Source organism: Rhinoraja longicauda, chromosome 34 (genome assembly GCF_053455715.1).
Source record: "Rhinoraja longicauda isolate Sanriku21f chromosome 34, sRhiLon1.1, whole genome shotgun sequence".
Classification (NCBI taxonomy): domain Eukaryota; kingdom Metazoa; phylum Chordata; class Chondrichthyes; order Rajiformes; family Arhynchobatidae; genus Rhinoraja; species Rhinoraja longicauda.
Window position 1 is genome coordinate 22,505,950 of NC_135986.1, and position 26,570 is coordinate 22,532,519.

At 52.7% G+C, this 26,570-nt stretch overlaps 4 protein-coding genes across 10 annotated transcripts in view; 2 read left to right on the top strand and 2 right to left on the bottom strand.

Moving 5' to 3' along the window:
• Positions 1-3,968, top strand: part of LOC144609266 (solute carrier family 35 member F3-like) — a 20,278-nt gene extending 16,310 nt beyond the window's left edge. The window contains exons 6-9 of the mRNA XM_078427695.1: positions 467-556; positions 1,946-1,963; positions 2,657-2,842; positions 3,964-3,968. Coding sequence (XP_078283821.1) covers positions 467-556; positions 1,946-1,963; positions 2,657-2,842; positions 3,964-3,968 — 299 coding nt within the window. The remainder of the gene's footprint in view (positions 1-466; positions 557-1,945; positions 1,964-2,656; positions 2,843-3,963) is intronic.
• Positions 1-26,570, bottom strand: part of LOC144609632 (cystatin-C-like) — a 369,350-nt gene that overhangs the window by 199,633 nt on the left and 143,147 nt on the right. The window lies entirely within an intron of this gene.
• LOC144609528 (serine racemase-like) lies at positions 5,870-24,130 on the bottom strand. Of its 7 annotated transcripts, none has more exons than XM_078428027.1 (9): positions 24,042-24,130; positions 21,863-22,035; positions 18,825-18,954; positions 15,154-15,257; positions 13,305-13,424; positions 11,460-11,534; positions 10,592-10,801; positions 6,785-6,985; positions 5,870-6,108 (listed from the first exon to the last, which is right to left on the bottom strand). In XM_078428027.1, exons 2-8 carry the CDS (start codon positions 22,028-22,030, stop codon positions 6,791-6,793), a joined length of 1,002 nt encoding a protein of 333 aa, XP_078284153.1. In that variant the 5' UTR covers positions 22,031-22,035; positions 24,042-24,130; the 3' UTR covers positions 5,870-6,108; positions 6,785-6,790. The 7 variants fall into 7 exon arrangements, with proteins under 7 accessions (XP_078284153.1, XP_078284151.1, XP_078284156.1 ...); XM_078428025.1 differs by having other exon boundaries at positions 10,592-10,865; XM_078428030.1 differs by lacking the exon at positions 13,305-13,424.
• The window catches only part of znrd2 (zinc ribbon domain containing 2), an 8,756-nt gene continuing 6,326 nt past the window's right edge, over positions 24,141-26,570 (top strand). The window contains exons 1-2 of the mRNA XM_078428037.1: positions 24,141-24,185; positions 26,286-26,435. Of these exons, the coding sequence (XP_078284163.1) occupies positions 26,377-26,435 (59 nt within the window). The 5' untranslated portion in view covers positions 24,141-24,185; positions 26,286-26,376. The remainder of the gene's footprint in view (positions 24,186-26,285; positions 26,436-26,570) is intronic.

Sequence of the window (26,570 nt, forward strand, 5' to 3'; positions counted from 1 at the left end):
CCTTTATCTTGTAGGCTTGTATACACTGGAATTTAGAAGATTGAGGGAGGATCTTATAGAAACTTACAAAATTCTTAAGGGGTTGGACAGGCTAGATGCGGGAAGATTGTTCCCGATGTTGGGGAAGTCCAGAACAAGGGGTCACAGTTTAAGGATAATGGGGAAGTCTTTTAGGACCGAGATGAGAACGTTTTTTTTTCACACAGAGAGTGGTGAATCTGTGGAATTCTCTGCCACAGAGGGTAGTTGAGGCCAGTTCATTGGCTATATTTAAGAGGGAGTTAGATGTGGCCCTTGTGGCTAAAGGGATCAGGGGGCATGGAGAGAAGGCAGGTACGGGATACTGAGTTGGATGATCAGCCATGATCACATTGAATGGCGGTGCGTACAGGCTCGAAGGGCCGAATGGCCTACTCCTGCACCTATTGTCTATTGTTTATGACGCTGGCTTTTCTCTTCCTTCTAGTGTTCAACGCCCTCATCAACTGCGGGACTGCCGTGAGTTCCCCCGCCCTGGTGTCCCTGGGAGTATTCCTGAGCGTGCCAGCCAATGCCGGTGAGGCAAATCACGCCAAGTCTCGAACTGCGAGCCATTTTGGGCGCCATAATCCGAGGAAGGACGCGCTTGGCTCTGAAGAGGGCCCAGAGGAGGTTTACTAGGGGGGGGGGGGGTTCTCTCCGGGATCTCCAGTTTCCCCCCACGCTCCACAAAGACGTACATGTTTGTAGGTTAATTGGCTTCTAACGGAAATTGTCAGGACAGCACCGACCAGCGATCTCATGGCTCACCAACGCCATCTTGCACCCACCAGGGACAATTTACATTTATACCGAAGCCGATCGACCGACAAACCTGTACGTCTTAAGGGGTTGGACAGGCTAGATGCAGGAAGATTGTTCCCGATGTTGGGGAAGTCCAGAACAAGGGGTCACAGTTTAAGGATAAGGGGGAAGTCTTTTAGGACCGAGATGAGAAAGTTTCTTTTCACAGAGAGTGGTGAGTCTGTGGAATTCTCTGCCACAGAAGGTAGTTGAGGCCAGTTCATTGGCTATATTTAAGAGGGAGTTAGATGTGGCCCTTGTGGCTAAAGGGATCAGGGGGTATGGAGAGAAGGCAGGTACGGGATACTGAGTTGGATGATCAGCCATGATCATATTGAATGGCGGTGCGTACAGGCTCGAAGGGCCGAATGGCCTACTCCTGCACCAATTTTCTATGTTTCTATGAAGCGTAGGGGGAAAAAACTGCAGAGGCTGGTTTCAATGGAAGGTAGACGCAAAATGCCGGAGTAACTCAGCGGGTCAGGCAGCATCTCGGGAGAGAAGGAATGGGTGACGTTTAGGGTCGAGACCCTTCTTTGGAGTGCGGGAGGAAACCGGAGATCCCGGAGAAAACCCACAAGGGTCACGGGGAGAACGAACGAACTCCGTGCAGACAAGCGCCCGTGGTCGGGATCGAACCCGGGACTCCGGCGCTGTGAGAGGCTGGTTTCAATGGAAGGTAGACACAAATCGCTGGAGTAACTCAGCGGGTCGGGCAGCATCCCTGGAGAGAAGGAATGGGCGACGTTTCGGGTCGAGACCCTTCTTCAAACCGATGTCAGGGGAGGGGGGGGGGCGAGACAAAGGAAGGACGTAGTCGGAGACGGGAAGACTAGTGGGAGAACTGGGAAAGGGGGAGGGGAAAGAGAGGGAGCTATCTGAAGTTAGCGAAGTCAATGTTCATACCGCTGGGGTGTGAGCTGCCCAAGGGAAATATGAGGTGGTGTTCCTCCAATTTGCGGTGGGCCTCACAAGATAGGCCAGCTCTGTCTGTCCTGGGTTGCCCCCTCGACTCAGTGCAGGCGGTGGGAGAGAGGAGGATGATGGGAAAGACAACATCGCCGATGGACAACGACTCCCACCCCAGGCAGGACACTGTCACTGCACTGAGTAGCCCCTTCAGTGACAGACCCCTTCACCTGTGAAGGACTCCTTCACAACTCCTGTGTGAAGGAGAGACATATCGAAGGCTCTTCCTTCCCGCTGCTGTGAGACTGCACAACCAGCACTGCTCCCAGCGGAACAGTAAACAAAGATAATGCTAGAGGTAATTTAGATAATAATGCATTTAGATAATGCTAAAGACATGCGAGAGGCAGGAAACATGTTGCCAATGTTGGGGGAGTCCGGAACTGGGGGGCCACACAGTTTAACAATATGGGGTGGGCCATTTAGAACTGAGATGAGGAAAAACTTTTTCAGTCAGAGAGTTGTGAATCTGTGGAATTCTCTGCCTCAGAGGGCAGTGGAGGCCAATTCTCTGAATGCATTCAAGAGAGAGTTGGATAGAGCTCTTAAGGATAGCGGAGTCAGGGGGTATGGGGAGAAGGCAGGAACGGGGTACTGATTGAGAATGATCAACCATGATCACATTGAATGGCGGTGCTGGCTCGAAGGGCCGAATGGCCTCCTCCTGCACCTGTTGTCTATAATTGCCGGTATTTTTTTTTTTTAATGAATGCTTATTTATCTTTGCTGCTGTAACTCTGCAAATTTCCCCGTTGTGGGATGAATGATGGATTATTATTATTGTTATGTTTATCAGACCGTAGCCCCATCGTGGGTCGAGGGGGCACCTGGAGGACGCTGTTGACTCTTGCCTTCCTCCCCACAGCGGTCGATGTGTTCCGGGGGTCCGGGCCGGAGATGGGGCAGCTCCGGCTGCTGGCGCTCCTGGTGATCTGCCTCGCCTTCCTGCTGCTGCTGCTGCCGGAGGACTGGGACGCCGCCGCCCACGGCCTCCTCGCCAAGCTGCGCGGGCGGATGGCCGCTGAGGAACCGGGCCCCGACAGCGGCGAGGGTCACGGCTCTGGCCCCCCCCCGCAGGGCCGCCTCACAGGGCCACCGACGCCTAGGGGCCTCCCCTACCGCCGTGGAAGGGGTCGCCCCGACCGCGAGACCTCGCCCGTCCTTCCCCCCCTCCCCCCCCCCCCCCCCCCCCCCCCCTCCGGGGATGCCTCCCGACCAGTCCAGACCCGACCAGTCCAGACCAATCCAGACCAATCCCGACCAGTCCAGTCCCGACCAGTCCCAACCCGACCCATCTCGACCAGACCCGACACAACCAGTCCCGACCAGTCCAGTCCCGACCCGACCAGTCCCGACCCGACCAATCCCGACCCGACCAGTCCAGACCAATCCCGACCAGTCCAGTCCAGACCCAACCAGTCCAGTCCCGACCAGTCCAGTCCCGACCAGTCCCAACCCGACCCGTCTCGACCAGACCCGACCCAACCAGTCCCGACCCGACCCAACCAGTCCAGACCTGACCAATCCAGACCCGACCTGTCCAAACCAAACCAGACCCGACCAATCCCGACCAGTCCCGACCCTACCTGACCCGACCAGTCCAGACCAGACCCGACCTGACCCGACCAGTCCAGACCAGACCCGACCTGACCCGACCAGACCCGACCTGACCCGACCAGTCCAGACCAGACCAGTCCCGACCAGCTGAGTTACTCCGGCTCTGTGTGTCTGCCCTTTGGAATATATTGGAAGATATATTCCAAAGATATACTCCAAGTCCGTAAGTGGTAGGAGCAGAATGAAGCCATTCGGCCCATCAAGTCTACTCCGCCATTCAATCATGGCTGATCTGGGTCTCTGGCGCTGCAAGGCAGCAGCTTTAGGATCTCGACCCAAAACGTCCCCCATTCCTTCTCTCCCAAGATGCTGCCTGACCCGCTGAGTTACGCCAGCCTTTTGTGTCTACCTTCGATTTTTGCCAGCATCTGCAGTATTCTTTCCTACAGCTTTGCCACTGCGCCACCGTACCACTTAAATGCGCCCAATTCTCCAAAGTTTAGAAGAATGATAAGGATTGACAATGCAGCTTTATTGTATTCCTCGGATGTAAGAATCTAATTGTAGTTTTAGAGTTCGATAGAATAAAACACTTACTGGATTTGTTTCTTTTAGTTTAGATTTAGATTTTAGATTTAGAGATACAGCGCGGAAACAGGCCCTTCGGCCCACCGGGTCCGTGCCGCCCAGCGACCCCCGCACACTAACACTATCCTACACCCACTAGGGACAATTTTTTACATTTGCCCAGCCAATTAACCTACAAACCTGCACGTCTTTGGAGTGTAGGAGGAAACCGAAGATCTCGGAGAAAACCCGCGCAGGTCACGGGGAGAACGTACAAACTCCGTACAGACGGCGCCCGTAGTCGGGATCGAACCCGGGTCTCTGGCGCTGCATTCGCTGTAAGGCGGCAACTCTACCGCTGCGCCACCGTGCCGCCCTTTAGAGACACAGCGCGGAAACAGGCCCTTTCAGCCCACCGGGTCCGCGCCGACCAGTGATCCCCGCACATTTACACTATCCTACGCCCACTAGGGACATTTTTTTTTAAAAAGAACATTTCCCAAGCCGATTAACCTACAAACCTGGACGTCTTTGGGAGGAAGACTAAAGACGTCACGTCCAAAACTAAAGAAATCTCTAAACTAAGTGTGGGAGGAAAGCAGAGATCTCGGAGAAAACCCACGCGGGTCACGGGGAGAACGTACAAACTCCGTACAGACAGCGCCCGTGGTCGGGATGGAACCCGGGTCTCCGGCGCTGCATTCGCTGTAAGGCGGCAACTCTACCGCTGCGCCACCGTGCCGCCCTCAGTCAATGGTATCTCCGTTGCATGGGACCCGTTGTACGAATGAGATTGCTGATCGTGAAAGGGAACTGTTATATTATTATTGTGAAGATATGGACACAAAATGCTGGAGTAACTCAGCGGGACGGGCAGCATCTCTGGATGGAAGTGATGGGTGACGTTTCGGGTCGAGACCCTTCTTCAGACCTTCGATGTAAACCAGAATTTATATGGTTCACAACTCCCCCATATGTTGTCAGGATGGCAAACTGGAGTTTTACACTGCTTTCTACTGAAAATAAGCATTCATTTTATATTAGCTAAGACAATATAGAAACATAGAAAATAGGTGCAGGAGTAGGCCATTCGGCCCTTCAAGCCTGTACGCACCGCCATTCAATATGATCATGGCTGATCATCCAACTCAGTATCCCGTACCTGCCTTCTCTCCATACCCCCTGATCCCTTTAGCCACAAGGGCCACATCTAACTCCCTCTTCAATATAGCCAATGAACTGGCCTCAACTACCTTCTGTGGCAGAGAATTCCACAGATTCACCACTCTCTGTGTGAAAAAAAAGTTCTCATCTCGGTCCTAAAAGACTTCCCCCTTATCCTTAAACTGTGACCCCCTTGTTCTGGACTTCCCCAACATCGGGAACAATCTTCCCGCATCTAGCCTGTCCAACCCCTTAAGAATTTTGTACGTTTCTGTAAGATCCCCCCTCAATCTTCTAAATTCAATCATACCTGTAAAAAAATGTAAAGAAATTGTCCCTAGTGTGTGTAGGATAGTGTTAGTGTGCGGGGATCGCTGAACAAAATATCAATATCTCTAATTAACTATATCAACTAATAGCATAGATTCTCAGTGGCTGCCGGAGGTAACTGAGATGATCCCAATGTTTAAGAAGCAGTTAAGACCGACCGGTGCATGGATAGGACAGGTTTGGAGGGATACGGGCCAAACGCGGGCAGGGGGGGGACTAGTGTAGATGGGAACATTTCCCTCCTGGGATAAGAAAAGTTCTATCATACCGTATCGTATGTTGGCCGGTGTGGGCAAATTGGGCCGAAGGGCCTGTTTCCACGCTGTGTCACTCTATGACCCTGTGACTCTATGATACTTTGACCTCACCTGATTTTCCTTCCTCTCTCCTCCTGTCTCGACACCCCGGAAACGGTAAGATAACTCACCCGACGATGTCCAGGCATGGTGCAATGGTTCTTTATTACCATATGTACCAAGTTACAGTAACAACGTACATACGTACAATCCCTGATTAAGTACAGAATCACAAGGCTAATTCTGAACCGCACCCGGAGTATATTATGTGCAGTTTTGGTCTCCAAACTTGAGGAAGGACATTCTTGCTATTGAGGGCGTGCAGCGTAGGTTCACCAGGTTAATTCCCGGAATGGCGGGACTGTCGTACGTTGAAAGACTGGAGCGACTGGGCCTGTATACGCTGGAATTTAGAAGGATGAGAGGGGATCTTATTGAAACATATGAGATTATTAAGGGGTTGGACACGTTGGAGGCAGGAAACATGTTCCCAATGTTGGGGGGAGTCCAGAACCAGGGGCCACACACAGTTTAAGAATAAGGGGTCGGCCATTTAGAACGGAGATGAGGAAAATCTTTTTCAGTCAGAGAGTTGTGAATCTGTAGAATTCTCTGCCTCAGAAGGCAGTGGAGGCCAATTCTCTGGATGCTTTCAAGAGAGAGTTAGATAGAGCTCTTAAGGATAGCGGAGTCAGGGGGTATGGGGAGAAGGCAGGAACGGGGTACTGATTGAGAGTGATCAGCCATGATCACATTGAATGGCGGTGCGTACAGGCTCGAAGGGCCGAATGGCCTACTCCTGTATTGTCTACCGCTGCGCCACCGTGCAGCTCTCTTAGGTGACCTTTCGGGAGGAGAATCCTTCTTCAGACTCTGTACCAAGGACAATAATGGCCAACGTGGGTCTTGAACCCACGACGCTGAGATGCCAGAGACGCCAGGGATTGGATCTATTCTGTCAGGCGTAAAGGCCCGTTGCAGCCATCGCCTCCATCCGGATGGTCCCGCGAACCGCCGTCCCTCCCGTCAGGATCATCCTGTGGCCCCACCGCCCCCCCCCCCCCCCTCACCGGCCGCACCTCTTCTCAATCGGCTCCCTCGGGCGCGCCGAGCCACCGCAGGGAGTCCAGGTCGACGTTGCCGCCGCACAGCACCACGCACACCTTGCGCAGGCCACCGGGGAGGCCCCGGAAACGGCGGGAGAGGATGGCCGCCACGCCCAGCCCAGCCGTGGGCTCGATCACCAGCTTCGCCCGCTCCCACACCAGCCGCGTGGCGCTCTGCGGAGAACACAAACACCGACCGCCGCGCCTCAGTTGCCGCCGCGACGTTTCTCGCCTGGACGCGGGGACAGAACCCCCCCCGGCTCGACCGCAAGCGCCCGTAGGACCCGGGCGCCGTAAACCCTTCCCTCAAAACACGAGCCGCCTCTCCTCGACACCCTTCATCTCCCTCCGAGACCCTTCATCTCCCTCCGAGACGCACGGAGGCGTCTCCTGTACGGGCTCCTCCTCCACACCCTGGTCCTCCTCGCCCTGGGCCACCGTCTGGACACTAGGTTTCGGTCAGCGTTGTCTTTCGGCCCTCCGGTGGGGGTCCCCCTACGCAGGGATTCTCCCCGCTCCACATCGGGGGCCTGCGGTGGTCACCCTCTCCCGCCGTTTCACGGGCTCGCCAGCCGCCTGCCGCTTCTACGGGCTGGAAGAGCCCGCGTTCCACGTGCACACGGAGCTAGTGAGGTTGCGGCCTACGTTCCGATACCTAAAGGGGCCGCTCCTTCGGCCTTCTGGCTGCACTTCACGCACCCACCGCCCTCATCTTTGGCCACCCCTGTGCGTAGGTGGGGAGAGGGTGGGGGGTGGGGGGCTGAAGATGTCCCGGTCGGTTTTGCTCCAGGGCCTGGCCGCGAGTCACGGCGCCAGGCGGGAGAGGCGAGCCGGCTGCCCGCCCCCTTTTTCTCCGGGTGGCGCACTGTCCAAGGGCACCCTGGGGGATTTCCGGGACCGCTGTGGGGGGTGGGCGGGGGGAGGGTACCCTCAATAAAGATGGGGAAACAGTCACTTAACATTTTTAAATATTTGCATTATTTTGTATTTTGGTGGTGGGTTTGTTTGTATTTTTGTAAATAGTCGATTAAAATTATTTAATGGTTTAAATCATTTATGGTTTAAAAAAAAAGATGCAGCACAAAACGCCACATGAGATCCTTCTTCCCTGCGGCTATCAAACTGTACAACCCCCCCCTTCTGTCCTGGGGTAGACCAGAGATACTAGAGGAGCAAGATGGACCACTCCATCGAAACCAGAGATACTAGAGGAGCAAGATGGACCACTCCGTTGAAACCAGAGATACTAGAGGAGCAAGATGGACCACTCCGTTGAAACCAGAGATACTAGAGGAGCAAGATGGACCACTCCGTTGAAACCAGAGATACTAGAGGAGCAAGATGGACCACTCCGTTGAAACCAGAGATACTAGAGGTGCAAGATGGACCACTCCGTTGAAACCAGAGATACTAGAGGAGCAAGAAGGACCACTCCGTTGAAACCAAAGATACGAGAGGAGCAATTATTCACAAAATGCTGGAGTAACTCAGCGGGTCAGGCAGCATCTGAGGAGAGAAGGAATGGGTGACGTTTCGGGTCGAGACCCTTCTTCAGACTGATGTCAGGGGGGCGGGACAAAGGAAGGATGTAGGTGGGTATAGGAAGGGTATAGCTTGCAGCCCAGCGGTATGAACATTGACTTCTCCAACTTTAGATAGTTCCTCTGTCCCTCTCTTCCCCTCCCCTTCCCAGTTCTCCCACAGTCTTCCTGTCTCCACCTATATCCTTCCTTTGTCCCGCCCCCCTGACATCAGTCTGATGAAGGGTCTCGACCCGAAACGTCGCCCATTCCTTCTCTCCTGAGATGCTGCCTGACCCGCTGAGTTACTCCAGCATTTTGTGAATAAATACCTTCGATGTGTACCAGCATCTGCAGTTATTTTCCTTACAATACTAGACGAGCAAGATGGACCACTCCATTGAAACCAAAGATACTAGACGAGCAAGATGGACCACTCCATCGAAACCAAAGATACTAGAGGAGCAAGATGGACCACTCCATCGAAACCAAAGATACTAGAGGAGCAAGATGGACCACTCCATCGAAACCAAAGATACTAGACGAGCAAGATGGACCACTCCATCGAAACCAAAGATACTAGACGAGCAAGATGGACCACTCCGTCGAAACCAAAGATACTAGAGGAGCAAGATGAACCACTCTGTCGAAATCGCCTATACTGAAGTGCAGTACGCAAAGGAGCGAAACGGCCGCCATTTTAGTAAGCAAAACCCGCCGTTCGCTCTGCCTCTCGCAGTGTAATCAGTGTTTTGGGGGAACAGTGTGTGTGATGATACCATAAAAATGTAGAATATATCTCGTCCATCAATTCACAGGTTTTTAAAAAAATTATTTTAAAATGTTTCTGCAAGTTTCTGCCTACTAAAATGGCCGCCGTGACGTACTACGGTTTTTAGGGTTGAGTGGTCTATCTTGCTCCTCTAGTATCTTTGGGGGTAGACTGAGACTGACTCTCTCCCCCCCCCAAATCTTTGCACATCCCTCAAGCCTTTCCACGCGTCACTTTAATTTCACATTTCATGTATTTTGTTTTTTTATGACTGTTGGCAGATTAATTTCCCTCCTGGGATAAATAGAGTTCCATCGTATATCGTATCGTTTGACTCCAGGATTGAGTGGGTTAGCATTTGATGAGCGTTTGTCGGCACTAGGCCTGTACTCGCTGGAGTTTAGAAGTTTGAGGGGGGGACCTCATTGAAACGTGCCAAATAATGAAAGGCCAGGATAGAGTGGATGTGTAGAGGATGTTTCCACTGGTGGGAGAGTCTAGGACCAGAGGGCACAGCCTCAGAATTAAAGGGCGCTCTCTTGAAAAGGAGGTGAGGAGGAACTTCTTCAGTTAGAGGGTGGTTAATCTGTGGAGCTCATCGCCACAGAGGGACGTGGAGGCCAATGGATGTTTTTAACGGCAGAGATAGATAGATAGATTCTTGATTAGTACGTGTGTCAGGGGTTATGGGGAGAAGGCAGGAGAATGGGGTTGGGAGGGAGAGATGGATCAGCCATGATTGAATGGCGGAGTAGACTTGATGGGCTGAATGGCCTAATTCTCCTCCAAGTACTTATGGACAATAGTCAATAGGTACAGGAGGAGGCCATTTGGCCCTTCGAGCCAGCACCGCCATTCAATGTTATCATGGCTGATCATTCTCAATCAGTACCCCGTTCCTGCCTTCTCCCCATACCCCCTGACTCCGCTATCCTTAAGAGCTCTATCTAGCTCTCTCTTGAATGCATTCAGAGAATCGGCCTCCACTGCCTTCTGAGGCAGAGAATTCCACAGATTCACCATTCTCTGACTGAAAAAGTTTTTCCTCATCTCAGTTCTAAATGGCCAACCCCTTATTCTTAAACTGTGGCCCCTTGAACCTTATAACACCGCTGAGTTCAGTTTAGTTAAGTGATACAGCGTGGAAACAGGCCCTTCGGCCCAACGGGTCCGCGCCGACCAGCGATCACTGCACATTAACACTATCCTACACCCACTAGGGACAATTTTTACATTTACCGAGCCAATTAACCTACAAACCTGCACGTCTTTGGAGTGTGGGAGGAAAAAGAAGATCTCGGGGAAAACCCACGCAGGTCACGGGGAGAACGTACAAACTCCGTACAGACGGCGCCCGTAGTCGGGATGGAACCCGGGTCTCCGGCGCTGCATTCGCTGTAAGGCGGCAACTCTATCGCCGCGCCGCCGTGACCGCCCTCCAGCACATCGTGTCTATACCCAGCGCCCGCACCTCCTTCCCGCACCCACCTGAATCTCCTGCTCGCTGACGGTGAACACATCGTCCACCAGGTCCCGGATGATGGGCCAGGTGTTGGGGCCGACGCTGGTCTTCACCGCGTCCGCCAGGGTCACGGGGGGCCGCGCGTTGGGGGTCAGTTGGCCGCTCCGCTTGGACCGGTAGCAGTCGTCCGCGTTCTCCGGCTCTGCCGCGTATATCTTCACGTCTGGACGCAGCGTCTGCGGTCGGCGAGGGGTTACAATAGACAATAGGTGCAGGAGGAGGCCATTCGGCCCTTCGAGCCTGTACGCACCGCCATTCAATGTGATCATGGCTGATCATTCTCAATCAGTACCCCGTTCCTGCCTTCTCCCCATACCCCCTGACTCCGCTATCCTTAAGAACTCTATCTAGCTCTCTCTTGAATGCATTCAGAGAATTGGCCTCCACTGCCTTCTGAGGCAGAGAATTCCACAGATTTACAACTCTCTTACTGAAAAAGTTTTTCCTCATCTCCGTTCTAAATGGCCTACCCCTTATTCTTAAACTGTGGCCCCTTGTTCGGGACTCCCCCAACATTGGGAACATGTTTCCTGCCTCTAACATGTCCAACCCCTTAATAATCTTATACGTTTCGATAAGATTCCCTCTCATCCTTCTAAATTCCAGTGCATACAAGCCCAGTCCTCATGATCGTGCCCGCGACACCCCGGCGAAAGCCTTAAAATGGCCTAACTGGGACAGGCCCTTAAACTAAACTAAACATCGCATAGATACTTGTGTGTCCTCTAATGGAAATGGCACCACCTCCATTACTGGGCGTGACGCACTGGGGCTAACTCACGGCACGGAGCGCGCTCCCCACGCCACGCTCTGCCCCTCGTCCGCCGACCTCACCTTGATGGCCACGGCGATCCCCGAGATGAGTCCTCCACCCCCAACAGGAACGACAACCGCCTGGACGTCTGGGACCTGTGGACGCCAGACACAAACCGCGAACGTCAAGTACTAATCGTGCCGAGCGTGGTGAACAGATCAGGAATACAGACTAACACGGGGTGACCGCGCTTTTGCGGTTGCATCTCCTAGACCGTGGAACAGCAGCATCCCTCTCCCCATCAGAACTGCCCCCTCCACCGACTCCTTCAAGTCCAGGCTCAAAACCTACTTCTACTCCCTAGCGTTTGAGGCCCTCTGAGGGGGCGCTGTGAACTGTTTATGTATGTGCTATTAGGTTTGTGTGCTATTGTGTGTTCTTTTGTAGTACCTGCACTGATGTACAGCACTTTGGTCAACATGGGTTGTGTTTAAATGTGCTATACAAATAAAATTGACTTGACTTGACTTGACTTGACTAACACAGGATGGGGCCAGAGTTATTTCAGAAAACATTTCTACACACATGGAGTGGTGAGTCCAGAACAAGGGGTCACAGTTTAAGGATAAGGGGGAAGGAAGTCTTTTAGGACCGAGATGAGAAAGTTTTTTTTCACACAGAGAGTGGTGAATCTGTGGAATTCTCTGCCACAGAAGGTAGTTGAGGCCAGTTCATTGGCTATATTTAAGAGGGAGTTAGATGTGGCCCTTGTGGCTAAAGGGATCAGGGGGTATGGAGAGAAGGCAGGTACAGGTTACTGAGCTGGATGATCAGCCATGATCATATTGAATGGCGGTGCAGGCTCGAAGGGCCGAATGGCCTACTCCTGCACTTATTTTCTATGTTTTCTATGTAGGTGGACGTGGTGTGTCGGGAAGGAAGGTGTGGCAGGCTGGCGCAGAGGTAGACTCACCGCCTCACAGCGCCAGAGACCCGGGTTTAATCTCGACCCTGACTATGGGCGCTTGTCTTTACGGAGTTTGTACGTTCCCCCCCCCCCCCCCCCCCCCCGTGACCTGCGTGCGTTTTCTCTGGGAGTTCCAGTTTCCTCCCACACTTCAAAGACTTGCAGGTTTGTAGGTTAATTGGCTTTGGTAAAATTGTAAATTGTCCCAAGCAAAGAAAAGCAGAGCAGAGCAAGATAGACCACTCGACCCTAAAAACCGTAGTAGGTCACGGCGGCCATTTTAGTAGGCAGAAACTTGCAGAAACATTTAAAAAGAAAAACAACAAAAATCTGTGAATTGATAGATGAGATATATTCTGCATTTTAATGGTATCATCACACACACACTGTTCCCTCAAAACACTGATTACACTGCGAGAGGCAGAGCGAACGGCGGGTTTTGCCTACTAAAATGGCGGACGTTACGCCCCTTTGCGTACTACACTTCAGTATGGGCGATTTTGACGGAGTGGTTCATCTTGCTCCTCTATTATCTTTGGTCCCAAGTGTGTGTAAGATAGTGTTAGTGTGCGGGGATCGCTGGTCGGCGCGGACTCGGTGGGCCGAATGGCCTGTTTCCGCGCTGTATCTCTAAACTAAAATAAACCAAGCTTCCTCACAATAGACACAGAGTGCTGGAAGTTACTCAGCGGGTCAGGCAGCATCTCTGGACAACATGGAGCGGGTAAGGACCCTTCTTTAGATTGAGAAGGAACGTCATCCATCATCCATTACTCCAGCGATGCTGCCTGGCCCGCTCGCTGAGCTGCCCGGAGAAAACCCATGCGGTCACGGGGAGAACGTGCAAACTCCACACGGACAGCAAGCACCCGAGGTCAGGATCGAACCCGCGTCTCCGGCGCTGTGAGGCTGCCACTGAGGTTCCAAGGCAGCAACTGCATCCATTGCCTTCCGGTACCTGCTGTAATATCTCCAATCCGATGGTGCCCTGCCCTGCGATCACGAGAGGGTCTTGGTTGGGATGAACGAGGATTCCTTGCGTCTCGGCCACCGTTCGGGTTGCAACTTCTTCCCTAGACTAGCAGAAAGAGAGCGTAAACCGACCGTCAGGTTCACGGTGGTTCAACAGCCCCGACTGCGGGTGAACAAAGAGGATGACGATTGAACTTTATTGCCTTCCATCACAGTGAGGAACGTGGAATCCGCTGTGGTGGATGTTTATGTAAAATTTTATTTTATGTGGCTGTGTGTCTTGTTGCTTAGTATGGCTGTATGGTAACTCAAAGTCACTGTACCTTAATTGGTACATGTGGCAATAAATTGATCTTGAAATCGTAGACAATAGAGAATAGGTGCAGGAGGAGGCCATTCGGCCCTTCGAGCCTGTACGCACCGCCATTCAATGTGATCATGGCTGATCATTCTCAATCAGTACTCCGTTCCTGCCTTCTCCCCATACCCCCTGACTCCGCTATCCTTAAGAGCTCTATCTAGCTCTCTGTTGAATGCATTCGGAGAATTGGCCTCCACTGCCTTCTGAGGCAGCGAATTCCACAGATTTACAACTCTCTGACTGAAAAAGTTTTTCCTCATCTCCGTTCAAAACGGCCTATCCCTTATTCTTAAACTGTGTGGCCCCTGGTTCTGGACTCCCCCCAACATCCTGAACATGTTTCCTGCCTCTAACGTGTCCAACCCCTTAATAATCTTATACGTTTCGATAAGATCTCCTCTCATCCTTCTAAATTCAAGATCTTGAAATCTTGCTCAAAGCATCTGTCCCCATCTCCCTGCCTTACCCAGAACACAACCTCTCCACACACCCCTCCCTCGTCTGCCCCCCCCCCTCATCTCCCTGACCTCTTACCCTCAATCCAAGCCCCCTCCCCTCCCCCCATCAACACCACAGTCACATCTGTGGAGTCATTTGTTCCTTGGAACCATCATCTCCAAGGACCTTAAATGGGGGACCACCATCGTCTCCACGGTCAACAAGGCCCAACAGAGGATGTACTTCCTGCGGCAGCTGAGGAAACACAATCTGCCACGGGCAGTGATGGTCCAGTTCTGTTCTGCCATCGTAGAGTCCGTCCTCACCTTCTCCATCATGGTCTGGTTTGGCTCAGCCACCAAGCACGACATCCGGAGGCTGCAATGCATCGTTCGATCAGCCGAGAAGGTTGTTATCTGCAACCTTCTCTCCCCATCGACGAACTGTACACTGCAAGGGCTAGGAAGCGAGCGGGCAAGTTCATCTCTGACCCCTCTCACCCTGGCCACAAACTCCTTGAAGCACTTCCCTCTGGAAGGCGACCCCGGACTGTCAAAGCAGCCACAGCCAGCACAAGGACAGCTTGCTTTATTCCGCGAGTAGTAGCTCTACTCAACAACCAAAAGTCTGTCGTCTCTTTTTTTGCTCTGGTTTATTTCACACACACGTTTAAACCGTAATGTTGTATTCTTAATGTTTTAATTGTTTTATGCTTTATTCTTAATTGTTTACTGTCTGTTAGTGTTGTTACTTGCGAGTGGAGCACCAAGGCACGTTCCTTGTATGTGTACATACTTGGCCAATCAATCAATCAATTAATCAATCAATTAATCGATTGATTGTTTGATTGATTGATTGATTGATTGATTGATTGATTGATTGATTGATTGATTGATTGATTGATTGATTGATTGATTGATTGATTGATTGATTGATTGATTCACCTGTCCTCCCCCTCGCCCTGCCCCCCCCCCATCTCCCAGTCTCTCACCCTGGGTCCACCCCCTCCCACCTCAGGCAGCTGGTAACCCCGTACCTGGTCGCTGGGCTCGCATTCAATGAGGATCGCTCCGTAGCCCGCCATGGCGGCCTTCTTGCAGGCCGGCGCAGTCCGCGGCACCACCACGTAGGAGGGAACGCCTGCGGGAAGTTCCACAGGCACAGTTGCACTCGGTCAGAAAACGCAACAAATTCAGTTCAATAGACAATAGGTGCAGGAGGAGGCCATTCGGCCCTTCGAGCCAGCACCGCCATTCAATGTGATCATGGCTGATCATCCACAATTAGTACCCCATTCCTGCCCTCTCCCCATACCCCCTGACTCCGCTATCTTTAAGAGCTCTATCTAACTCTCTCTTGAATGTATTCAGAGAATTGGCCTCCACTGCCTTCTGAGGCAGAGAATTCCACAGACTCACAACTCTCTGACTGAATTTTTTTCTCCTCATCTCCGTTCTAAATGGCCTACCCCTTATTCTTAAACTGTGGCCCCTGGTTCTGGACTCCCCCAACATTGGGAAGCTGTTTCCTGCCTCTAACGTGTCCAACCCCTTAATAATCTTATATGTTTCGATAAGATCCCCTCTCATCCTTCTAAATTCCAGTGTATACAAGCCTAGTCGCTCCAGTCTTTCAACATATGACAGTCCCGCCATTCCGGGAATTAACCTAGTAAACCTACGCTGCACACCCTCAATAGCAAGAATATCCTTCCTCAAATTTGGAGACCAAAACTGCACACAGTACTCCAGGTGCGGTCTCACTAGGGCCCTGTACAACTGTAGAAGGACCTCTTTGCTCTTATACTCAACTCCTCTTGTTATGAAGGCCAACATTCCATTGGCTTTCTTCACTGCCTGCTGTACCTGCATGCCTCCTTTCAGTGACTGATGCACTAGGACACCCAGATCTCGTTGTACGTCCCCTTTTCCTAACTTGATACCATTCAGATAATAATCTGCCTTCCTATTCTTACCACCAAAGTGGATAACCTCACACTTATCCACACTAAACTGCATCTGCCATGCATCCGCCCACTCACACAACCTGTCCAAGTCACCCTGCAACCTCATAGCATCTTCCTCACAGCTCACACTACCACCCAGCTTTGTATCATCTGCAAATGTGCTAATGGTACTTTTGATCCCTTCATCCAAGTCATTAATGTATATTGTAAATAGCTGCGGTCCCAGCACCGAGCCTTGCGGTACCCCACTAGTCACTGCCTGCCATTCTGAAAGGGACCCATTTATCCCCGCTCTTTGCTTTCTGTCTGTCAACCAATTTTCTATCCATGTCAGTTTAGAGATGCAGCGGAAACAGGTTCTCCGTCTGGCCTACCGAGTCCACCTAAGTTAGGTGCTTGATCGGTGATGGTCCAACCAGCTGATTCGCAAAACTAGTCGGTAAGTTTCTACGAGATCACCCCCTCATCCTTCTAAACTCCAGCGAGTCCAGGCCCAGTGCCGTCCAACGCTCATTATATGTTAACCCATTCATTCCTGGGATCACAAAATGCTGGAGTAACTCAGCGGGTCAGGCAGCATCTCAGGAGAGAAGGAATGGGTGACGTTTCGGGTCGAGACCCTTCTTCAGACTGATGTCAGGGGGGGGCGGGACAAAGGAAGGATATAGGTGGAGACAGGAAGATAGAGGGAGATCTGGGAAGGGGGAGGGGAAGAGAGGGACAGAGGAACTATCTAAAGTTGGAGAAGTTAATGTTCATACCACTGGGCTGCAAGCTGCCCAAGCGAAATATGAGGTGCTGTTCCTCCAATTTGCGGTGGGCCTCACTATGGCAATGGAGGAGGCCCATGACAGAAAGGTCAGACTGGGAGTGGGAGGGGGAGTTGAAATGCTCAGCCACCGGGAGATCAGGTTGGTTAAGGCGGACTGAGCGAAGGGGTTGAGCGAAATGAACGCCGAGCCTGCGTTTGGTCTCGCTGATGTAGGGAAGTTGACATCTGGAGCAGCGGGTGCAATAGATGAGGTTGGAGGAGGTGCAGGTGAACCTCTGTCTCACCTGGAAAGACTGTTTGGGTCCTTGGATGGAGTTGAGGGGGGAGGTAAAGGGACAGGTGTTGCATCTCGTGCGGTTGTAGGGGAAAGTGCCCGGGGATGGGGTGGTTTGGGTGGGAAGGGGCGAGTGGACCAGGGAGTTACGGAGGGAAGGGTCTCTGCGGAACGCAGAAAGGGGAGGGGATGGGAAGATGTGGCCAGTGGTGGGGTCCCCTTGGAGGTGACGGAAATGTTGGAAAATCTCGACCCGAAAAGTCACCCATGCCTTCTCTCCTGAAATGCTGCCTGACCCACTGAGTTACTCCAGTATTTTAGATTTTTAGATTTTAGATTTAGAGATACAGCGCAGAAACAGGCTCTTCGGCCCACCGGGTCCGCGCCGCCCAGCGATCCCCGCACACTAACACTATCCTACACCCATTAAGGACAATTTTTACATTTGCCCAGCCAATTAACCTACAAACCTGTACGTCTTTGGAGCGCGGGAGGAAACCGAAGATCTCGGAGAAAACCCACGCAGGTCACGGGGAGAACGTACAAACTCCGTACAGACGGCGCCCGTAGTCAGGATCGAACCTGAGTCTCCGGCGCTGCATTCGCTGTAAGGCGGCAGCTCTACCGCTGCGCCACCGCGCTTCCTTCGTGTTTTGAAGGTATTTTGTGATACCTTTGATTTGTACCAGCATCTGCAGTTATTTTCCTACACCACTCATTCCCCTGATAACAACCTGTCCCTAAATACCACCAAGACCAAGGAGCTGATCATCAACGTCCGTAGGTCACACAATGGGGAATACGCCCCGATCTTTATCAACGGGGACAGTGTGGAGAGAGTGTCCAGCTTCAAGTTTCTGGGCACTCACATTTCGCAGGACCTCACATGGTCCACTAACACCGCTGCGCTGGTCAAGAAGGCACAGCAACGACTGTTCTACCTGAGAACACTGAAAAAGTCTGGTCTGCTCCAACAGCTGCTGACGACCTTCTACCACTGCACCATAAAGAGCATCCTAACACATGGCATCCCTGTGTGGTATCTCAGCTGCACGGAGGCAGAGAGGAAAGCTCTTCAGCGGGTAGTCCATAGAGCTCAGAGGACCATCGGAACACAGCTACCAGACTTGGAGGGCATCTGCAAGACACGATGCCTCAGAAAAGCCACCAGCATCCACAAAGACTCCTCACACCCCTGCAACAGTCTGTTCGAACTTCTACCATCGGGCAGACGATACAAGGCCTTCTACGCCCGCACCTCCAGACTCAGGAACAGCTACATCCCCAGGGCCATAGCTGCTATGAACCGGTCCTGCTGAGCCGGATGGTCACATCGCACAGCGAACCGGCACAGACCTACTTGCACTTTATTCTGTCTTAAAACTGTTACAATTTGTTTCGTTGGGTTGTTTTTGTTTAAATTAATATTGACTAGCTAATTAAATTATTGCATCGTATGGGAGGCGCATTCCCAATCTCGTTGTACCCTGTACAATGACAATAAAGATGTATTGTACTGTATTGTATTGCTGGGATCGATCGCCTAAACCTCCCCTCTCCAGATCCGGCACATCCATCCTCAGATACGATAGGGGGGGGGGGGCAACATTGCTAGCAACACCGCCAACCGCGGCCCGACCGGCGCCTTTACAAGAGCGCCCGCGTGAGGTTTGGGACCCGTCCGTATCCCCGCACCTTGCAATCGAGCAGCCAGGGCCAGCGCCTGCCCGTGGTTGCCGCTGCTGTGGGTCACCACGGCTCGGCGCTCGCTGCCTTCCCGCCCCCTCTCGACGAGGCTGGACACCGCGTTCAGGGCCCCTCGGATCTGCAACGACACACACTTCATCAGCTCGCGGGTCGCAGGTAGGTGCCTGTCGAACCTATCACGAAATACCGTCAAAATACGAAGGAAGCACGGTGGCGCAGCGGTAGAGTTGCCGCCTTACAGCAAATGCAGCGCCGGAGACTCAGGTTCGATCCCGACTACGGGCACTGTACTGCTGATCAGGAATTAAAGGATTGGAGGAAGGATCCTCCAAATTTGAGGAAGGATATTCTTGCTATTGAGGGCGTGCAGCGTAGGTTTACTAGGTTAATTCCCGGAATGGCGGGACTGTCATATGTTGAAATGCTGGAGCGACTAAGCTTGTATACACTGGAATTTAGAAGGATGAGAGGGGATCTTATCGAAACGTATAAGATTATTAAGGGGTTGGACACGTTAGAGGCAGGAAACATGTTCCCAATGTTTGGGGAGTCCAGAACAAGGGGCCACAGTTTAAGAATAAGGGGTAGGCCATTTAGAACGGAGATGAGGAAAAACTTTTTCACCCAGAGAGTTGTAAATCTGTGGAATTCTCTGTCTCAGAAGGCAGTGGAGGCCAATTCTCTGGATGCTTTCAAGAGAGAGCTAGATAGAGCTCTTAAAGATAATGGAGTCAGGGGGTATGGGGAGAAGGCAGGAACGGGGTACTGATTGTGAATGATCAGCCATGCCCACAGTGAATGGCGATGCTGGCTCGATGGGCCGAATGGCCTACTCCTGCACCTATTGTCTATTGAAATGCTTTTGGCACTTCCAAACATAGAAAAATAGGTGCAGGAGGAGGCCATTTGGCCCTTCGAGCCAGCACTGCCATTCAATATGATCATGGCCGATCATTAGAAATCAGTACCATGTTCCTGCTTTTTCCCCATATCCCTTGAATCCTTTAGCCCTAAGAGCTAAATCTAACTCTCTCTTGAAAACATCCAGTGAATTGGCCTCCACTGCCTTCTGTGGCAGAGAATTCCACAGATTCACAACTCTCTGGGTGAAAAGGTTTTTCCTCATCTCAGTCCTAAATGGCCGACCCCCTTATTCTTAAGGTATTTATTCACAAAATTCTGGAGTAACTCAGCAGGTCGGGCAGCATCTCGGGAGAGAAGGAATGGGCGACGTTTCGGGTCGAGACCCTTCTTCAGACTGATGGGATTATTCTTATTCTTAAACTTTATTCTTATTCTTAAACCCTTATTCTTAAACTGTGGCCCCTGGTTCTGGACTCCCCCCAACATCGGGAACATTTTTCCCGCATCTAGCCTGCCCAATCCTTTAAGAATTGTACGTGTTTCAATAAAATCCCCTCTCATTCTTCGAAATTCCAGCGAATACAAGCCCAGTCGACCCGTTCTTTCATCGTATGTCAGTCCCGCCATCCCGGGAATTATCTTCATTAGTTGGCACGGTGGCATTTCGGATCAGGACCCTTCTTCAGGCAGAAAGTGAATGGGGAGGCACGGTGGCGCAGCGGTAGAGTTGCTGCCTTACAAAGACGTACAGCGTTGTAGGTTAATTGGCTTCTCTAAAATTGCCCCTGGTGCTTAGGATGCACGACATGCTGGTTCACACTGCAGATGCTGGTTTACACCAAAGATAGACACAAAATGCTGGAGTAACTCAGCGGGACAGGCAGCATCTCTGGAGAGAAGGAACGGGTGACCTTTCCGGTCGAGACCCTTCTTCAGACTGAGAGCCAGGGGAGAGAAAGACATAGAGATATGGAAGGGTAAGGTGTGAAAACGAGAGGTCACGTTAATTGACTTCTAAATTGTCCCTCCTGTTTGTGGAGTAGCGTTGGTGTACGGGGATCACCGGTTGGCATGGTCTCAATGGGCCGAAGGGCCTGTTTCTACGCTGTATTTCTATAGTCTATGGGCCAAATGTGGGCAGGTGGGACTAACTTTAGTTTAGAGATACAGCGCGGAAACAGGCCCTTCGGCCCACCGAGTCCGCACCGACCAGCGATCCCCACACATTAACACTACCCTGCACACACTAGGGACAATTTATAGGTATCACAAAATGCTGGAGTAACTCAGCGGGTCGGGCAGCATCTCGGGAGAGAAGGAATGGGTGACGTTTCGGGTCGAGACTCTTCTTCAGACTGATGCATGGGGAGGGGGGAGGGACAAAGATAGGATGTAGTCGGAGACAGGAAGACTGTAGGAGAACTGGGAAGGGGGAGGGGAAAGAGAGGGACAGAGGAGCTATCTGAAGTTAGAGAAGTCAATGTTCATACCGCTGGGGTGTAAACTGCCCAAGCAGAATATGAGATGCTGTTCCTCCAATTTGCGCTGGGCCTCACTCTGACACTGGAGGAGGCCCAGGACAGAAAGGTCAGACTGGGAGTGGGAGGGGGAGTTGAAGTGCTGAGCCACCGGGAGATCAGGTTGGTTAAGGCGGACTGAGCAAAGGTGTTGAGCGAAACGATCGCCGAGCCTGCGTTTGGTCTCGCCGATGTAAAAAAGTTGACATCTGGAGCAGCGGATACAGTAGATGAGGTTAGAGGAGGTGCAGGTGAACCTCTGCCTCACCTGGAAAGGCTGTTTGGGTCCTTGGATGGAGTCGAGGAGGGAGGTAGAGGGACAGGTGTTGCATCTCCTGCGGTTGCAGGGGAAAGTACAGGGACAATTTATACACACACCAAGCCAATTAACCTACATACCTGCACGTCTTTGGAGTGTGGGAGGAAACCGAAGATCTCGGAGAAAACCCATGCAGTGATAGGGAGAACGTACAAAGTCCGTACAGGCAAGCGCCCGTAGTCGGGATCGAACCCGGGTCTCCGGTGCTGCAAGCGCTGTAAGGCGGCAACTCTACCGCTGCGCCACCGCTGTGGCCGCCGTTGGAAGGGGCATCTTGGTCGACATGGACTGGTTGGGCCGTTTCCGTGCTGCGGTGAAGGTCCTACCTTAAACGATCCCGTTTTCTGGAAGAGCTCGCACTTGAGGAAGATCTGCCGCTCTGCCCGCTGGTCCAGTGTGGAGTTGGTGAGGACGGGGGTTAGGTGGACCAGGCCTCCGATCACGCTCTGAGCCTTCTGTATGCTGCCCAGGGAGACGCAGTATTGAGAGAGCATTTTGTCTGCAACGAGGAGTGGAAATAAGTCGTCAAGTCCATTTTTATTTGTATAGCACATTTAAAAACAACCCACGTTGACCACGTGTTTCCTGCCTCTAACATGTCCAAACCCCTTAATAATTTATATGTTTCAATAAGATCCCCTCTCGTCCTTTTAAATTCCAGTGTATACAGGCCCATTTGCTCCAGTCTTTCCGTTAGCCCGAAGAGCTGTATCTGACTCTCTCTTGAAAGCATCCAGAGATTTGGCCTCCACTGCCTTCTGTGGCAGAGAATTCCACAGATTTACAACTCTCTGGGTGAAAAAGTTTTTCCTCATCTCAGTCCTCTCATCAAAGAACATTCTTGCTATTGAGGGCGTGCAGCGCAGGTTCACCAGGTTAATTCCCGGAATGTGCGGGACTGTCGTACGTTGAAAGACTGGAGCGACTGGGCCTTTATACACTGGAATTTAAAAGGATGAGAGGGGATCTTATTGAAACATATAAATGGGGAGAAGGCAGGAACGGGGTACTGATTGAGAGTGATCAGCCATGATCGCATTGAATGGCGGTGCTGGCTCGAAGGGCTGAATGGCCTACTCCTGCACCTATTGTCTATTGTCTATTAAGGGGTTGGACACGTTAGAGGCAGGAAACATGTTCCCTTGTTCTTCTTCTTGGTGAGAGCACACCTGGAGTATTGCGTACAGTTTTGGTCTCCTAATCTGAGGAAAGACATTCTAGCCTTAGAGGGAGTACAGAGAAGGTTCACCAGATTGATCCCTGGGATGGCGGGACTTTCATATGAAGAAAGACTGGATAGACTCGGCTTTTACTCGCTGGAATTTAGAAGACTGAGGGGGGATCTTATTGAAACATATAAAATTCTTAAGGGGTTGGACAGGCTAGATGCGGGAAGATTGTTCCCGATGTTGGGGAAGTCCAGAACCAGGGGTCACAGTTTAAGGATAAGGGGGAAGTCTTTTAGGACCGAGATGAGAAAACATTTCTTCACACAGAGAGTGGCGAGTCTGTGGAATTCTCCGCCACAGAAGGTTGTTGAGGCCAGTTCATTGGCTATATTTAAGAGGGAGTTAGATGTGGCCCTTGTGGCTAAAGGGATCAGGGGGTATGGAGAGAGGGCAGGTACGGGATACTGAGCTGGATGATCAGCCATGATCATATTGAATGGCGGTGCGTACAGGCTCGAAGGGCCGAATGGCCTACTCCTGCACCTATTTTCTATGTTTCTATGTATGCCTTTTAGACCTGCAGCTCCGTTGAGGCGAGCCAGGCCAACGTGTCACCGTCCAGGTCAATCAGACCTCGTTTCTCCGTTCGGCGGCCGGTATTTGGGGCAACTGGTGACTATGTCAACTGGCAACATGTTCCCGATGTTGGGGGGAGCCCAGAACCAGGCGCCCACCACACAGTTTAAGAATTAGGGGGAAGGCCATTTAGAACGGAGACGAGGAAAGACCTTTTCCAGTCAGAGAGTCGTGAATCTGTGGAATTCTCTGCCTCGGAGGGCAGTGGCGGCCAATTCTCTGAATGCATTCAAGAGAGAGCTGGATAGAGCTCTTAAGGATAGCGGAGTCAGGGGGTATGGGGAGAAGGCAGGAACGGGGTACTGATTGGGAATGATCAGCCATGATCACATTGAATGGCGGTGCGTACAGGCTCGAAGGGCCGAATGGCCTCCTCCTGCACCTGTTGTCTGTTGTTTATGACAGTGGTAATGAGCACATCTGCCTCAATGACAGCGAGTGGCAGATGAACAGGTGCAGTATCTCCTCCACTTCAAACGCAAGAAGGATTGATTGCAACACTTATATAGATAGATGCATGTTGGAAATGCAATGATGAATCATGTTGGATAATGCAATGATAAATCTCAAGCGTCTAACACTACAGCCAGACAGCGCGGCGCTCCCTCCTCGTCCCCCCACAGCGCGGCGCGGCGCGGCGCTCCCTCCTCGCCCCTCCCGCAGCGCGGGGCGCGGCGCGGCGCGGCGCTCCCTCCCTCACCAGCCTCAGGCTTCTGCCCGGCCGCTAGGCCGCGTCGTCATGGAGACGGGGAGAGCGGCGGCGCTTCCGGCCTCCCCGGTCCCGCCCCGCCCCCCCCTCTCCCGGCCCAGGCACTTCCGAGCAGCAGAATGGCCATGAGTGGAGGCAAGAGCGGGGAGAGGGAGAGGGGGGGGGGGAGGAGGAGGAGGGAGGAGGGAGGAGGGAGGAGAGGGGGAGGTTGAGAGAGGGGAAGGGGGGTGGGGAGAGGGGAGAGGGGGGGGGGGGAGAGGAGAGGGAGAGGGAGAGAGAGGGAGAGGGAGAGGAGGGATGGGGAGGTTGAGAGAGGGGAAGGGGGTGGAGAGGGGTAGAAAGGGAGAGGGGGGGTGGGGGAGAGAGGGAAAGGGGGGAAAGGGAGGGAGAGGGAGAGGGAAAGGGGGTGAGAGGGGGGGAGGAAGGGGAGGGGAGGAGGGATTGGGGGGAGGGAAAGGGGTGAGAGGGGGGGAGGGATTGGGGGGGAGGAGGGATGGGGGGAGGGAAAGGGAGGGAGAGGGAAAGGGGGAGAGAGGGAGGGGAGGGAGAAGGGGGGAGGGAGAGGGAAAGGGGGGAGGGAGAGGGAAAGGGAGGAGGGGGAGGGAGGGAGGGGAGGTGGGAGGGGGAGAGAGAGAGTGGGGAGGGGGAGGGGAATGGAGGGAGAGGGAGAGGGAGAGGGAGGGGAGGAGAGAAAAGAGAAAGCAGATGGATGGGGGAGAGAGAAGGAGAGAGGGAGAGAGATGTGGGAGAGAGATGTGGGGGTGAGGGATAGAATGGGAGAGAGAGGAGAGATGGGCAGAGAGAGAGGGGAGGGAGAGGAGAGAGATGGGGAAGGGAGAGTAGAGAGAAGGTAGACTGGGGGAGAGAGTGGAGATGGAGGGTAGAATGGGGGAGAATGGAGGAGAGAGTGGAGAGATAGGGAGAGAGCTGGGGGGAGGGGAGAGAGATGGGGATAGAATGGGAGAGGGGAGAGGAGAGTGGGGGAGGATAGAGTAGAATGGGGGAGAGTGGAGATGGATCTGGGGGGTATAATGGGGGAAAGATGGAGGTGGGAGGGTGGAGTGGGAGGGGAGGGTGGAGTGGGGGAGGGGAGAGTAGGGGAGGGGGAGAGTGGGGGAGGGTAGAGTAGGGGAGGGTGGAGTGGGGGAGGGGAGGGTGGAGTGGGGAGGGGAGGGTGGAGTGGGGAGGGTAGAGTGGGGGAGGGGAGGGTAGAGAGTGGTGGAGGATAGAGTAGAATGGGGGGTAGGGTAGATGGAGATGGAGGTAGAATGGGGAGAGATGGAGAGGTTTGGGTAGAGTGGGGCGAGGGGAGAGGGTGGGGGAGGATAGAGTGGGGCAGGGAGAGGGTAGAGTGGTGAGGGGGGGGGGGGTACGGACTTTACAAATTGTCCCTAATGAGTAATAGGATACTTCCAGAAGAGTCTCTGGTGGACTCTTCGGAAGTGATGACTACAAGATACTGGGGAGGGCAGTGGTGGTGGTACAGTGTGGTGTGGGGAGGGTAAAAGCATGGGACAGGGTGGTGAGGAGCAGATGGCACAGTGTGGGCTGAGGAGGGAAGAGGTGGCGCAGTGCTCCTCTAGTATCTTTGGTATAGGCTATCTCAACGGAGTGGTCCATCTTGCTCCTCTAGTATCTTTGGTCACGGTCCCTCAGCGCGGAGTCACCGGCAAAGACACGAGAGGAGCAAGATAGACCACTCGACCCTAAAAACCGTAGTAGGTCACGGCGGCCATTTTAGTAGGCAGAAACTCGCAGAGACATTTAAAAAGAAAAAAGAAAAAATTTGTGAATTGATAGATGAGATATATTCTGCATTTTAATGGAATCATCACACACACTGTTCCCCCAAAACATTGATTACACTGCGAGAGGCAGAGCGGGTTTTGCTTACTAAAATGGCGGATGTTACGCTCCTTTGCGTACTACACTTCAGTGCAGGTGATTTCAACGGAGTGGTCAATCTTGCTCCTCTAGTATCTTTGGTATAGGCTATCTCAACGGAGTGGTCCATCTTGCTCCTCTAGTATCTTTGGTATGGGCTATCTCAACGGAGTGGTCCATCTTGCTCCTCTAGTATCTTTGGGCAGGACAGCCCCATGCCACACAGGTGGGGAAGATGTCGCTGGGTGTGTATCCCAGGGCAGGGGGAAGGGGGAACTGAGGCCCTGAGAGGGAGATACCCGGAGCGGGCGGGAAGGAGGCGCTGACCTGCGGCGTTTTTGGGCTCCACAGGTGACGAGGAGTTTGACTGGACGCCGCCCTCAGAGGCTGAGACGAAGGTGATCGAGGCCCGGCGGAACGCCAGGACAAGATTAGCAAACTGATGGGCGATTACCTGCTGAAGGGGTACCGCATGTTGGCAGACGCCTGCACAGATTGTGGGAGGTGAGTACAGCCGAACCTGGCACACCCTGGCCCCGTACAATAACTATTCTAAGCCCCACCCCTCGATCATGGCTGACCATGGGTGATGCATCCTGGGTAGTTGGCCGCTTGCTCCGAACCTCTCGGCTGGAG

Excerpts from the sequence above, each read along its gene's own strand:
- LOC144609528 (XM_078428025.1), bottom strand. The coding sequence starts at position 22,030 with ATGCTCTCTCAATACTGCGTCTCCCTGGGCAGCATACAGAAGGCTCAG. Across the intron at positions 13,425-15,153 it reads AATGCGAGCCCAGCGACCAG|TCTAGGGAAGAAGTTGCAAC; the intron begins GTACGGGGTTAC and ends TCTTTCTGCTAG. Across the intron at positions 6,109-6,784 it reads AGGGAGCCGATTGAGAAGAG|CGTATACAGGCCCAGTCGCT; the intron begins GTGCGGCCGGTG and ends TCTAAATTCCAG.